The 13,147-nt window shown below is 43.9% G+C and overlaps 2 protein-coding genes across 2 annotated transcripts; one reads left to right on the forward strand and one right to left on the reverse strand.

The window, feature by feature from the left end:
- Nucleotides 1-10,919: 10,919 nt before the first annotated feature.
- LOC120514649 (histone H3) lies at nucleotides 10,920-11,477 on the forward strand. The gene has a single exon (XM_039735145.1). It carries the CDS (start codon nucleotides 11,015-11,017, stop codon nucleotides 11,423-11,425), a length of 411 nt encoding a protein of 136 aa, XP_039591079.1. The 5' UTR covers nucleotides 10,920-11,014; the 3' UTR covers nucleotides 11,426-11,477.
- Nucleotides 11,478-11,839: 362 nt separating this feature from the next.
- LOC120514630 (histone H1-like) lies at nucleotides 11,840-12,532 on the reverse strand. Its single transcript, XM_039735125.1, has one exon. The coding sequence runs from the start codon at nucleotides 12,487-12,489 to the stop codon at nucleotides 11,893-11,895; it is 597 nt and encodes a 198-aa protein (XP_039591059.1). The 5' UTR covers nucleotides 12,490-12,532; the 3' UTR covers nucleotides 11,840-11,892.
- Nucleotides 12,533-13,147: the final 615 nt, after the last annotated feature.

A 13,147-nucleotide genomic window follows, 5' to 3' on the forward strand; every position in this document is an offset into this window, starting at 1 on the left:
AAAAACAAAGATATCAGATTAGGGCATGCAATGTTTAGATTTCTTATGATTGAATCACCAATCACAAATACATCATGTGGGGTTGAAGGCAAACTGGGGGCACAGAAAGGGTTGAACCGGTTCCGGGCGGAGATGTTTGCCTGTGCTGATGGAGGTGTTCTAGTCTTAAACCCCCGCTTGCATAGCTGAAACAAGCCAAGGTCTTCATCGTTGGCTTTGTTGTTCTGACAATGAGGCGCGGGGGTGAAGCTCACTTGGCCTTGGAGGTGAACGGCACAGCGTGGAGTCGATGTTACTGAAACTCAATGTGTTGTGTCGATTTCAGATGATGGGGATGATTTTTCCAGCAGCCAAGCCTTCAAATCCCTCAGGTACCTCCGTCTGGACAGGACATTCTGGATCTGGTTGTCGTGAGCCTGGAGTTCTTCGACGACGCAATTCATCTCACAGCACTCGCCATTGTCTGCTTCTGCTTCCACTTCTGCTTCGTGCCCTAGGAAAGAATGAGAGCGAGAAGTTACTATAGGACTTCAAATGAGGCCTTACCAGTGTGTTATAAAGCCTGAGCAGAACCTCCTTGGGCTTTCACTCCACACATCAGGGTGCTATATAACTTGATGTTCTGCTAGCTTTCTTAATGGCTTCTTTACGTGGTCTGGAAGTTGATAATGATGAGTTCACTATGACTCCTAAATCCTTCTCATAAGGTGGACTCTCAATTTTCAGACCTCCCATTGTGTATTTAAACCTCACATTTTAACTTCCTAGATAGATAGATAGATAGATAGGTAGATACTTTATTAATCCCAATGGGAAATTCACATACTCCAGCAGCAGCATACTGATAAAGAACAATATTAAAGAGTGATAACAATGAAGGTGTAATGGACAGACAATAATTTTGTATAATATTAACCGCTTTACCCCCCCCCCCCGGGCGGAATTGGAGTCACATAGTGTGGGGGAGGAACGATCTCCTCAGTCTGTCAGTGAGGCAGGACAGTGACAGCAGTCTGTCGCTGAAGCTGCTCCTCTGTCTGGAGATGATCCTGTTCAGTGGATGCAGTGGATTTTCCACTATTGACAGGAGCCTGCTCAGTGCCCGTCGCTCTGCCACGGATGTCAAACTGTCTAGCTTTGTGTCTACAATAGAGCCTGCCTTCCACACCAGTTTGTCCAGTCGTGAGGCATCCCTGTTCTTTATGCTGCCTCCCCACCACACCACCACGTAGAAGAGGGCGCTCGCCACAACCATCTGATAGAACATCTGCAGGATTTTATTGTAGATGTTGAAGGACACCAGCCTTCTAAGGAAGTATAGTCGGCTCTGTCCTTTCTTACACAGAGCATCAGTATTGGCAGTCCAGTCCAATTTATCATCCAGCTACACTCCCAGGTATTTATAGGTCTGCACCCTCTGCACACAGTCTCCTCTGATGATCATGGGGTCCATGAGGGGCCTGAGCCTCCTAAAATCCACCACCAGCTCCTTGGTTTTGCTGGTGTTCAGTTGTAGGTGGTTTGAGTCGCACCATTTAACAAAGTCCTTGATTAGTTTCCTATACTCCTCCTCCTGCCCAGTGTTGTCTGCAAACTTTTTGCACGTGGCAGGACTCCAAATTGTATTGGAAGTCCGATGTATATAGGCTGAACAAGACTGGAGAAAGTACAGTCCCCTGCGGCACTCCTGTGTTGCTGACCACAATGTCAGACCTGCAGTTCTCGAGACTCACATACTGAGGTCTGTCTTTAAGATAGTCCATGATCCATGCTACCAGGTATGCATCTACTCCCATCTCTGTCAGCTTGTCCCTATGGAGCAAATTTTGGATGGTATTGAAGGCTCTAGAGAGGTCCAGAAACATAATTCTTACAGCACCACTGCATCTGTCCAAGTGGGAAAGGGATCGGTGTAGCTCCCACCTTCTCCTGGTATGCCAACTGCAGGAGGTCAAGGGCGTGGCGGACCTGTGGCCTCAGGTGGTGAAGCAGCAGCCGCTCCATGGTCTTCATCACATGTGACGTCAGAGGGACAGGCCGGAAGTCGTTCAGCTCACTAGGACGTGATACCTTTGGGACTGGGGTGATGCAAGATGTTTTCCAAAGCCTCAGGACTCTCCCCTGTTCCAGCCTCAGGTTGAAGATGCGCTGTAGAGGACTCCCCAGCTCCAACGCACAAGCCTTCAGCAGTTGTGGCGATACTCCATCTGGACCCGCTGCTTTTCTGGCACAAAGTCTCCTTAGCTCTTTGCTTACCTGTACTGCTGTAATTGTGGGTTGGGGGAAACTCTCTCCTATGCTGGTATCAGCAGAAGGATGGGTGGAGGATGCAGTACTCTGAGGTGAGAGTGGGTTAGGGTGGTCAAACCTGTTGAAGAAGTTGTTCATCTGGTTTGCTCTCTCCACGTCTCTCTCGATGGTGGCACCCCGCTTAGAGCTGCAGCCAGTGATGAGCTTCATCCCATACCACACTTCCTTCATGCTGTTATTCTGCAACTTCTGCTCCAGCTTTCTCCTTTGCCGCCCTGAGCTGGACTCGGAGTTTCTCCTGCACACGCTTGAGCTCATGCTGATCACTTCCTTTAAAAGTGCTTTTCTTCTGGTTCAAAAGGCCCTTGATGTCACTTGTAATCCATGGCTTGTTGTTAGCATAGCAGCGTACTGTTCTTACTGGAACTACAATGTTCATACAGAAGTTGATGTAGTCAGTAGTGCAGTCAACAACCTCCTCAATGTTCTTACTATGTGACCCCTGCAGGATATCCCAGTCCGTAGTTCCAAAGTAGTCTCTCAGAGCCTGCTCTGCCTCAGGGACCACTTCTAGAATGAGTGCGTGGTTGTAGGTAGCCCTCACTCTTTGTTTGTAGTGAGGATGACGCAGAACCAGGTTATGATCTGCTTTCCCAAGCGCAGGCAGTGGGGTGGCGCTGTATGCGTCTTTAGCATTTGCATACAGTAGGTCGATAGTTCTGTTTCCCCGGGTGTTACAATCCACATACTGGGAGAAGGCAGGTAATGTTTTGTCCAGCGTCACATGGTTAAAGTCTCCAGCGATTAGCACAAGCGCTCAGGGTGCTGTGTTTGTAACTTAGCAACTGCGGAATGGATGATGTCACTGCCGCCCTAGGATGGATGTAAACAATAACAACAATGACGTATCCAAACTCTCTGGGCAAGTAATAGGGATGCAAACTTACGGCCAACAGTTTGATGCCACTTTCTCGCTAGACGCTTGGCTTTTATCTTAGCACCGGCTCTGCTGCCCCGATACTGCCTTCTTACCTTGTCAGGTAAATAGGAAACCACACCGACGTGGGCATTTGTTCTCAGTGCTTGAAGTTGACTACTTGAATAGACAAGTCTCAGTGTGTCTAGGGATGGAAAAATCCATGTCCAAGTAGTAAAAGTAGTAAAAAGAGTCAGGGAACGAGTGCACATAAAAGAAAGTGGTAGGAGTGATCAGTGAAATAGAGAAAAATAGAGAAAAAAGGTAGAAAAATAAAGTCATACATGGAGCTGCTAGAATGGCTGCTACTCGAAGCATTGCTTGATACATGTTTTCTACATGTAATACTTGACATTTACTGACATTAAATTTCATCTACCAAAAATGTGCCGAAGACTGTCTGCTGTCCAAGTCCCTCTGCATTGCTTAAATTGTTTCTAGATTATCTGTAAAAACATCCCAGCTTGTTATCATCTGCAAAATTCATCAGCTTGATATGTATATTCATATCAAATCATTTATATATATTAACAAAAGCAGTGGCCCCAGCACTGCTCTCTGCTGGTCACCACTATTAGCATCAGCCAATTCTAATGAGGTTCCTCACACCATCAATCTCTGCATCCTGTGTCTGAGCCAATTCGTACCCATCTGCAAACATCACCTTTACTGCCACTTTTTTATTTTGATGCCCAACGTCTCATGTGGTGCCTTATCAAATGCTTTCTGAAAATCAAGATAATAATAATAATAGTCAGTTTACTTTTAATTAATGTTTTTGTTAAAGATATGTTGAAACAGTGTGTCCAGATGACACAATGATGGTGTTCATACTGCAAATCTTTGGTGACTCAGGTCAGAAATGTAAAAGGAGGATGGATGTTATTTTCACAGCACTTGTAGGACTAAACATATTGTAGGGTGGACTGCCAGAATGGATTCTTTTGCTCCTTCCATGGATCTTTTAGGTGGCTTGGTATCCTTATAATGGAAGCTTACTTTGGCCACACTAAATGGAATTCTGGAATCTTTCTTCTGTCATGGAGAACTGAAGTTCTGCCTTTACACTCTTTCATCTCTATGTTTTTAACCTTTTTTGATTTGTGTTAATTTGTCTCATGTTCATCAGCTTTGGCTTTTTGGGCAGGGATTGTATGAGGTTCAGCTGCTGAATTACTGGCTGGTTTAGTTGATTAGTCTTGCAATGTTGCCTCAGGTCTTTTGCATTTCTTGAAGTGGCATTTATCATATTGGAGAATCCCTTGAAGGGGTTTTTGTTTGGGTGAGTTTCTAGTTGGGTGAAAAGTTTGATGGAGTTCTTCCAATGAGCTGTTCTGTTGAATTGATGTGAATTTGGTGTCTTGGTGTATCAGATTGTTGGTTAAATGCCATGGTGAGTTGAGTGCCATTCTTAAGGCTTTGTTTTGAAGGCACTGACTCTGACGGAGGAGTGCTTTGGAAGCGTATCCCCATAATGGTGCTGCATACAGTAACTGAGTTCTAATGATGCTTCTGTACAGAAGCATTTTATTTGTGGTGTTCAGGTTACTTTTACTACTCATTAGAGGGTCAAGCAGGTTTAGTGATCTTCTTGCTTTGGAGGTGGTTTCCCCACATAAGACCTTGCCTTATATAACTCCCCGATATTTTGCTCTATCTTGCTATGGAGTGGGATGACCAACCATTATGTTACCAGGTGCTGGTTTATGTCTCCTACTAAATAGAATTGCTGTGTTTCTTTCTGGGTTGATGCTGACTCTCCATGTTTGAAACCATTGCTCCAGGGCTGTGACTGCCTCTTGTAGTGTTTTAGTGACAACTCAAGTTTGGGTTGACTTGTAGAGAACTGCAGTATTATCTGCGTATTGAGCCAGTGTTGCGCTGATTGTCTTTGACATATCACTTACAAAGATGTTGAAGAGGAATGGTGAAAGTAGTTAGCCTTGTGGGGCTCTGGCAGTTATTTACTTGGTTGATAATCTGATGCCATTCAGCTTTACCTGGAATTTTCTTCATTTAAGATAAGAGGCTGTAAGGTGAATTAGGTAACCTGGAATACCTGTTTTAATTATTTTGTAGAGAAGTTATTTTTGCCACACTTTATCAAACACTGGATACATCAAGGAAGATTGCCCCGTAGATCTGTTAGTGCTGAATCCTTCAGTGATGTATTCCACTACTCTCAGTAGCTGGTGAGTGGCACTGTGTCCCGTTCTGAAGCCATGTTGTTCTTCAATGATTATCTGTAGCTGTTCTGTATATTTCTGAAGTCTTTTCAGTATTACCCTTTCAACTGTAAGTAACTCCACATGCACTTGAGAGCGGGTCATCCACCTGAAGATACATATGTTTGGGCCTGGCAGTACTTGGATGGGAGACCATCTAGACAAAAGCTTGAGTTGCTGCTGGAAGAGTTGGTGGTGAGACCAGCAGGGGTGCTGATCTTACCTTGTGGTCTGCATGTGAATACCAATGTCCCATTGCAGTGATGAGGACCCCATGCTGTAAAAAATGGCAACAACCTTCAGATGAGACGTAAAACTGAGGTTCTGACTCTCTGTGGTCATTCAAGATCCCTGTGCCCAACATCTTCAAAAGACCAGAGTGTATCACGATGTTCAAGGCTAAATTGCCCTCCATGACCTAGTCATTCTGGACCCCTAATTATCCCCTGTCTCTAATTGGCTATCTCTTAAATGATGTGGCCTATGTGCTGCTTTAGTTTAAGGGCTGGAAGATGAAAGACACTTCAGATGATTATCCATTATCTCCATAATAAAAATATTTCTGATTGCTAATCTTTCCATTCACTTTACAAACCTTTAATCCAGTTTGGGGTCATTCAGTGCCAGAATGTAGCCTGGCAGCACTGGTCAGAAGATATGATCCTAGACAGTTTATAAGTTCCTCCAGTTTGGAGTTTTCGATGAACCTACGACACATGACTTTTGAATGGAGAAATAAAATAAAAATATGTAGTGCATTCAGAGAAAAAGATGCAACTCCATTCAAGTAATTCCCTCCTGTCTTGGTTTTGAGCCCACCCATGAGACTGGAGCTGTAAGTCAGCAAGCACTAACCACTGTGTCCTCCACAACAGGAAACAATCAGCTGCTCTATCCCTGGGGTGGAAGAGTGTCCCAGGTGCTCCCCGTGTTGGTGCGGGCTTCTTCCCACAAACCAAAGACATGCAGTTTAGGTGAAGTGATATTGCTAAATTGGCCCAAATGAATGTGTGCGTGTGTGTGTTTGTCCTGTAATGGAATGGCACCCTGTCCTGGGATGTTCCTGCTTATGTCCATTTTCTTTCTAGGTTAGGCTGCTGAAACTCACTGCCCTGGATAAGTGTGCTTAGAGGATGGATGGATGGATAAATCCACAAACACTTGTAACAAGAATGAGCCGGAGACATCATAAAGGGTTGGGGCAGCCACCCGTATAATATTTTCTCGGCTACAAACTTGTTTTTTAGTAGCACGATGTGCTTAGGTCAGAGTCCAGAACAGACCTGCCTGTACTGAGGCAAGATGGCAGTTTTAAAGGCCTGGAAGGGAAATGACGTCATCGGTGCAGGAACTGGGAGTGGCAGCCTCATGCCCGGAAGTGACGTCATCCTCGGGGCCGGCAACAGGCGGGATTTCCCGGGAAAGGTCTGCAAGGGACTGAGAGAGATAGTCAGTACACTCCTCCACCCCCTGGCCTGGCATAGAATTACTAGTGTTTAGGCCCTTCAGCTGTTTCCCATGCGCGTGTGTGACACACTATAATCTGTTTTCCCAAAACAATTCTCACTTGCACGTTGTCAATCCTTAAAACAGATACAGGAATACTCTAAACAATTTCAAATACAGGTTAGTTCACTGTTTCAGATTTAACATGAAAGAGGTTATTTCAGCTTGAATATGTTGTCTACAGTACAGCTATGTTTCTGTACCGCTGATGGGTCACAAGTTGCTGTTGTTTATAATGGAATTAGGTTGTAGTGCAATGAGGCGGATCATCACTTCAATATTAGTGCTCGATCAACCCCCCCTGCTCTGACGATTGTGCACAATTCACCAAGGCAGAACTTAATGGGTAGCGACGCCAACAGGGCTGAGTAACACTGGTGTAAGGTATTCTCCTCTGTTACACACATGAATGAAGCTCCTGTCAGCAAACAGATCATCAGTAATGCAATGAGCGATTCTAAACGGCAGTGCACATGGTTGGCGTGTTTGGCAGATTGAGCAAATCTCCTTCACATCACACATATCCTTCTTAATAAATATTTTAAAAACAAACCTGTGATATCTGTCTCTTTGATGAAGGAAATTCATAACAGAAAACTCGCTAACTGTGAAATTAGTTAACTGAATTGTACCCAAATGCTATGCTGTGTGTACATTTCCTAAGTTCTTAAAAATAAGAAAGTCCTTATTTTGCCACAATTAAATATGCAGACAAGCACACTTAAAAACACAATGTTATCTGTCAATTGAATATTATTAAAGGGATTTGTTCATTTTTCATGAGGATGACTGTTTTATACACCAATTTAGAAGTCCCACAGCTGCCCACTTGGAGTTGTTTGTTGAAACTGAGCTGATATTACAAAGTACATCATGAAGAAATCACATAATCGCAGGTCCCTTTCAGGTTTTAACAACCAGGTTTAGAAAATGTGACGGATGGATTAGGGTTGCCAGATGTCCCTTATATACGGGACATGTCCCATATTTGATCATTTTGGCCCCTGTCCCAAACTGACCTTTCAGGGACAATATAATATTGGTCTGGGTGTGTAATATAGAGAGAGATATTAAGAGTGTCCCATATTTCTAATTTTCTAATCTGGCAACCCTAGGATGGATGGATGGAAAGACACCAGAATGTGACTGATGTGTCATTGAAATGCAGTGAAATTAGATTTTCGATTAACTTCATCGTCCTACAGCCAGGAGTCACTAAAATACCAAAATCAAAAATGTCCATGTAGGACATAAGGATGGTTGAAAACTTTCTGTAACTTCTGTAGGCAATTTCAATCCCAAATCCATGTTTTATAAAGCCCAGCTTATGCACGCTCCCGAGTGTGACCAGGGGGGTATTCCAGAAAGCTTGGTTAACTTACCATTTGGTAAATCATAACCTCTGGGTTGATTTACCCCAAACCCGCATACCATGAGTATGTCGGTTCCAAAACACCTGAGAAGAGTAAGTTCAATCAACCTCCTACTGGTTACCCAGAGTCAATGCGCGTGCACCGGGCATACATAAAGACGTTTTCAATGGATCGCCGATTTCACGAGTCAAAACGGAAGATCAAGGAGAAAAAAAGCGAGCGGCATATTTCACAGAGGTGGAGTTGGAGGTGTTAATGCAGGCGTTTGAAGAATTCAAGCCTATCATAATAAAAAAAAGTAATACGGCTGCATCGGCTAAAGAAAGAGAGTTGGCTTGGCAAAAAATAACGGACAGAGTAAATGCGTGAGCGTATTAAATTGCAAAATTGACATCGCCTCCCTTTTATTATACTGTAAAATAATGAAACACCCCTTCGCACCCTTTTCACTGTTAAATCACTTTGAATGCATTCACTTTTCCTGCCATTCATTTCTTTAGGTTAAAATAACAATGTGTATTGACTAGGAATATATGGTTTTTTATTTAATAAGGTGTAATCCGTCTGGATGCAGAAGAACTTTGAGCCAAGTCAAAATGAAACATAAAAACATACTGCAAAAAGGTAATAGTTGATTACACGATCACTGAACTATTGATTAAACACGATTTAGTATATTCTGTCTGTCATGTAGCTAATAGAAAGCAAGCTGAAGCCCGTCTAACTGGCGGGGGCCCACCACCACCTCCCCTCACCCCATCTGAGGAGCTGGCTCTGTCCCTTAATAAAGGGCGACCAGTGGTTGCTGGCATTCCAGGGCACTTCGTCACACACGCCATGCACCACAAGTAGCATGATGAAATGTAAGTTTACCACTATGATTTGTTTTCATTATATGACTTAATAAATTACTATCTCTGTCACTTAAAGGCTTCTTCAACATGCTTAATGTTTTTATGCAGGCTGACTTTATTGAACTTTATTGAACACAAAATCCAGTTCTTACCTGCACATTGATACTATGAATAGATTTCCTATTAACATAGTCTCCCTCATTCATTGAAGGAGCTTTAATAGGAATGTGGGTGCCGTCAATGCACCCAATTACATTTGGAAACCCTGAAATAGAGAGTCATATAGGGAAGTATCAAGTGTGTGTGCAGGATGAATACATCTATAGATATAAATAGTATGACTACATATTAAATATGCGTCATGAATTTTACTACAAAGGACAAACCTGCCACTCTGTGGAATTCCTCTTTAATTACACGCAGAGGTTTATGGCCAGGGAACTGTACAAACGTGTGTAAGAAGTGTTTCAGTGCCAGACATACTGTGCGAACGGCTCTACACACAGTTGCCTTTCCCACATGCTCTGCATCGCCCACATTATACAAAAAATGCCCTGAGGCAAAAAACCGAAGTGCTATGCACAGAATGTTTTCTGTGCTAAGCGCAGACCCGCGGTTTGTGACATGTGCAATATGCGGTGCCAAGAGATGGGTCAAGTAAATTAACGATTCTTTTGAAAACCGATAACGCTCTTTTAAAAAATCATTTGGAAATGAAAAGACATCAATACGCGGTCTTATTACTCTCTCCGGCGGAAAAAAACTCGGATAATTTGTGCTTCCACGTCCACAGGATCGTCATCAAAAGGGCATGCCATGCTCAGTAACCTTCTGAAACAAACTTACCCTGGGACATAACCTGCTCGGTGGCAGGTTATCTTCAGAGAGTAAGCTGCTATGGTTACATACATACCCAGAAAGTTACCTCCGTTTTTGGAACCGAAAGTTGAGGTTATCCACTAACTTACCCGGGTATGTCACATAACCTGCTTTCTGGAATACCCCCCAGGTTCTATACTCGAGGCCCCAGGTATTTTTCCTCACTTGTGCCTGATGACTGCTGGGATAGGCTTCCAGCCTATGGCTAAACCCTAGCCTTATTAAGAGGGTTTGAAAAATGGATGGATGTTCTTCCCCTTATTTAAAGTGATGTTGAAAATAGTTTCTAGTATTCATTATGTGAAAGGATTAAGAAGAAAAAGTTTCTAACACTTTTTCTTTTGTTTTAATACATTGATTTAAGCTTCAGATTGTCCTTTTCTTAATAATACATTTTATTCATATAGCGCCTTTCCCATGCTCCAGCATTATAGGAGAACACTGTGTACTTTGCGCATTTCTGAATCGCTTCCACATTTCTTTCTAAAGATCTTTCCTAAATTCATATTCAGAAATTGTCACTAATCTAACAACTGTACTCAATTGTGTTCACTTTCTCTCTCGACTGCGCTCTTTGAATGCGTTATAGCCGTAACAAAATGTATAGGAAGACATTCCAATTAAGGTTGGCTGGGGAAAAAAAAAAAAACATCACAGCGATAAAGGCGAGTAAAAGGCGTTTAATGCGCTAGCTTTCTATGAAGAGCTGACAGTAAAAGCCGTGAAAAGATGAAGAGACGGGAACAAAAACACCGTTCAAATTGCGCGCCGAGCTTTTAAAATGGACTGTCGAAAGGAGACTTCTGGGCAGAGCCTAAAAGAGAACCCGGCCCCATACGTTTCACCCAATTAGAAGGCGAGAAGATCTTAATATAAAGCGATTCGTGCACGCGTGTTTCTCTGTTCGTTTTCTGTTTCCACAGAGTGTGTAATATTGTTAAAGTTGTCGAAATGGCAAGAACGAAGCAGACCGCCCGTAAATCTACTGGTGGTAAAGCTCCCCGAAAACAGCTCGCCACTAAAGCAGCTCGTAAGAGCGCTCCTGCTACCGGTGGCGTGAAGAAGCCTCACCGTTACAGGCCCGGCACGGTAGCTCTGAGGGAGATTCGTCGCTACCAGAAATCCACTGAATTGCTTATCCGCAAGCTGCCTTTCCAGAGATTGGTTAGAGAAATCGCTCAGGATTTCAAGACCGATCTCCGTTTCCAGAGCTCCGCCGTCATGGCTCTGCAGGAGGCCAGTGAGGCGTACTTGGTCGGACTGTTCGAAGACACCAACTTGTGCGCCATCCACGCCAAGAGGGTGACCATAATGCCGAAGGACATCCAGCTGGCTCGCCGCATTCGTGGGGAACGCGCTTAAGTATGAACATCGATTTACAGAAGTCCAGAAACCAAAGGCTCTTTTAAGAGCCACCACAAGCTCTTTACTAAAAGATCAAATCCTCTTAATGTGCCCAACGGTAAACTTGACATTCTCGCATTGCACAAGATTAGAAGATGCGTGTATAAATACTCCAAATAGAGATACGCCCTGCTTTTAGTGTAGAGGGGAACTGCTCCATCCACACTCCTTGCAAATGCGCATTCTCGGCGTTTTACTTAAACTGTATGCAACGATTTGAAACGCTGGAACCTGCCGTCTCCATGCCAGTGCAAGTATAGAATAACCAACCTCCCCTAAACATAAAAAGCCACGTAGACATGTCACAGTAAAGGCACAAGCGCCATCAAACGTTAAAACGCATTAAAAATAGATCTGCTCTTCTCGAAAGTGTGGGGGCTCTTAAAAGAGCCGTTGGTGTACAACTATCGGGCGATGCAAACGGATCACTTCTTTTTCGGTGCTGCCTTCTTTACAGTCTTCGCTTTGGCCACCTTAGGCTTTGCTGCTTTGGCCTTCTTCGGGCTCTTAACAGCCTTTTTGGGCTTTGCAGCCGGCTTCGCTTTCTTAGGACTCTTGGTGGCTTTCTTTGCTGCTGCAGGCTTCTTAGCAGTTTTCTTAGCTGCCACGGGTTTCTTCGCTGCCGGTTTCTTCACTTTCTTGGCGGCAGCGGGCTTTTTCGCCGCTGGCTTCTTTTTCGGTGTCGCCTTTTTCTTGGCGGATTTCACCTTGGCTTCTGACTGTTTTTTATTGATTTTAAACGATCCGGAAGCCCCGGTACCTTTTGTCTGCACGAGAGAGCCTTTACTCACAAGACTTTTTACGGACAGTTTCACGCGAGCGTTATTCTTCTCCACATCGTAGCCACCGGCGACAAGAGCCTTCTTGAGCCCAGCCAACGAGAGCCCATGGCGCTCTTTTGAAGCCGACACAGCCTTGACGATCAAATCAGAGACGCTAGGGCCGGTCTTTTTAGGCTTCGAGCTCGCTTTCTTCTTTGGCGCTTTAGCCGGAGCGGGTGCTGCTGGCGCGGTTTCTGCCATTTCGAACAAACACACTTGGATTTCTCTGTAAAAGTCTCCAGTGAGACGCCTCTCAGCCGCTCATATTAGACTGGTGAGAACCGTGCAGACTCAAGCAGCGCGTTTCACGTAACAAGAGACCTGACGAGTGTGCTTTCTGTTTTCACAAAATCCCCCTAATTTAGGAGGAAACAATCGGATAGATCAACCCCGAGACCACGAGGCATCGAGGGAAACGTGTTGTTAGCAGATCTGGTGCTATAATTTAAAAAGAAGGTACCGCTAAACGGTCAGAAGGAGAAAAGGCACCGCGTAAAGGACGAGCTGTCACTCTTTACAAGACAAACAATGATTTCGTTTCGAATACTCGGTGACTGCACGTTCTTTCGAACTGGAAGCGCGCTGGAATAATAAAAGAGAGATGTAATGTTGATGTCGAGAAGTGTTTATGTAATTTATTCAAAAATCCACTTAAAATCCGAGGTCTCTACAAGATCAAATTAGCACACCAACAAGAGCAGTTTACCTAATTTTTGTCAGGCTTATTTCAGACACTTGTAAAGAAAATAACTTCCTTTTAAAACTCCTGGGCATAAAACTGTATTACGCTTCTGATAATAAAATAGGCCATAGAAAATGTTATCTTTAGACGGATCCAGTCTGCTACAGATAACCATAC

This window comes from Polypterus senegalus, chromosome 14 (assembly GCF_016835505.1).
Source record: "Polypterus senegalus isolate Bchr_013 chromosome 14, ASM1683550v1, whole genome shotgun sequence".
NCBI classification, from domain to species: Eukaryota; Metazoa; Chordata; class Cladistia; order Polypteriformes; family Polypteridae; genus Polypterus; species Polypterus senegalus.

Bases quoted from the DNA above. Each gene is read 5' to 3' on its own strand.
- LOC120514649 (XM_039735145.1), top strand. From the start codon at position 11,015: ATGGCAAGAACGAAGCAGACCGCCCGTAAATCTACTGGTGGTAAAGCT.
- LOC120514630 (XM_039735125.1), bottom strand. From the start codon at position 12,489: ATGGCAGAAACCGCGCCAGCAGCACCCGCTCCGGCTAAAGCGCCAAAG.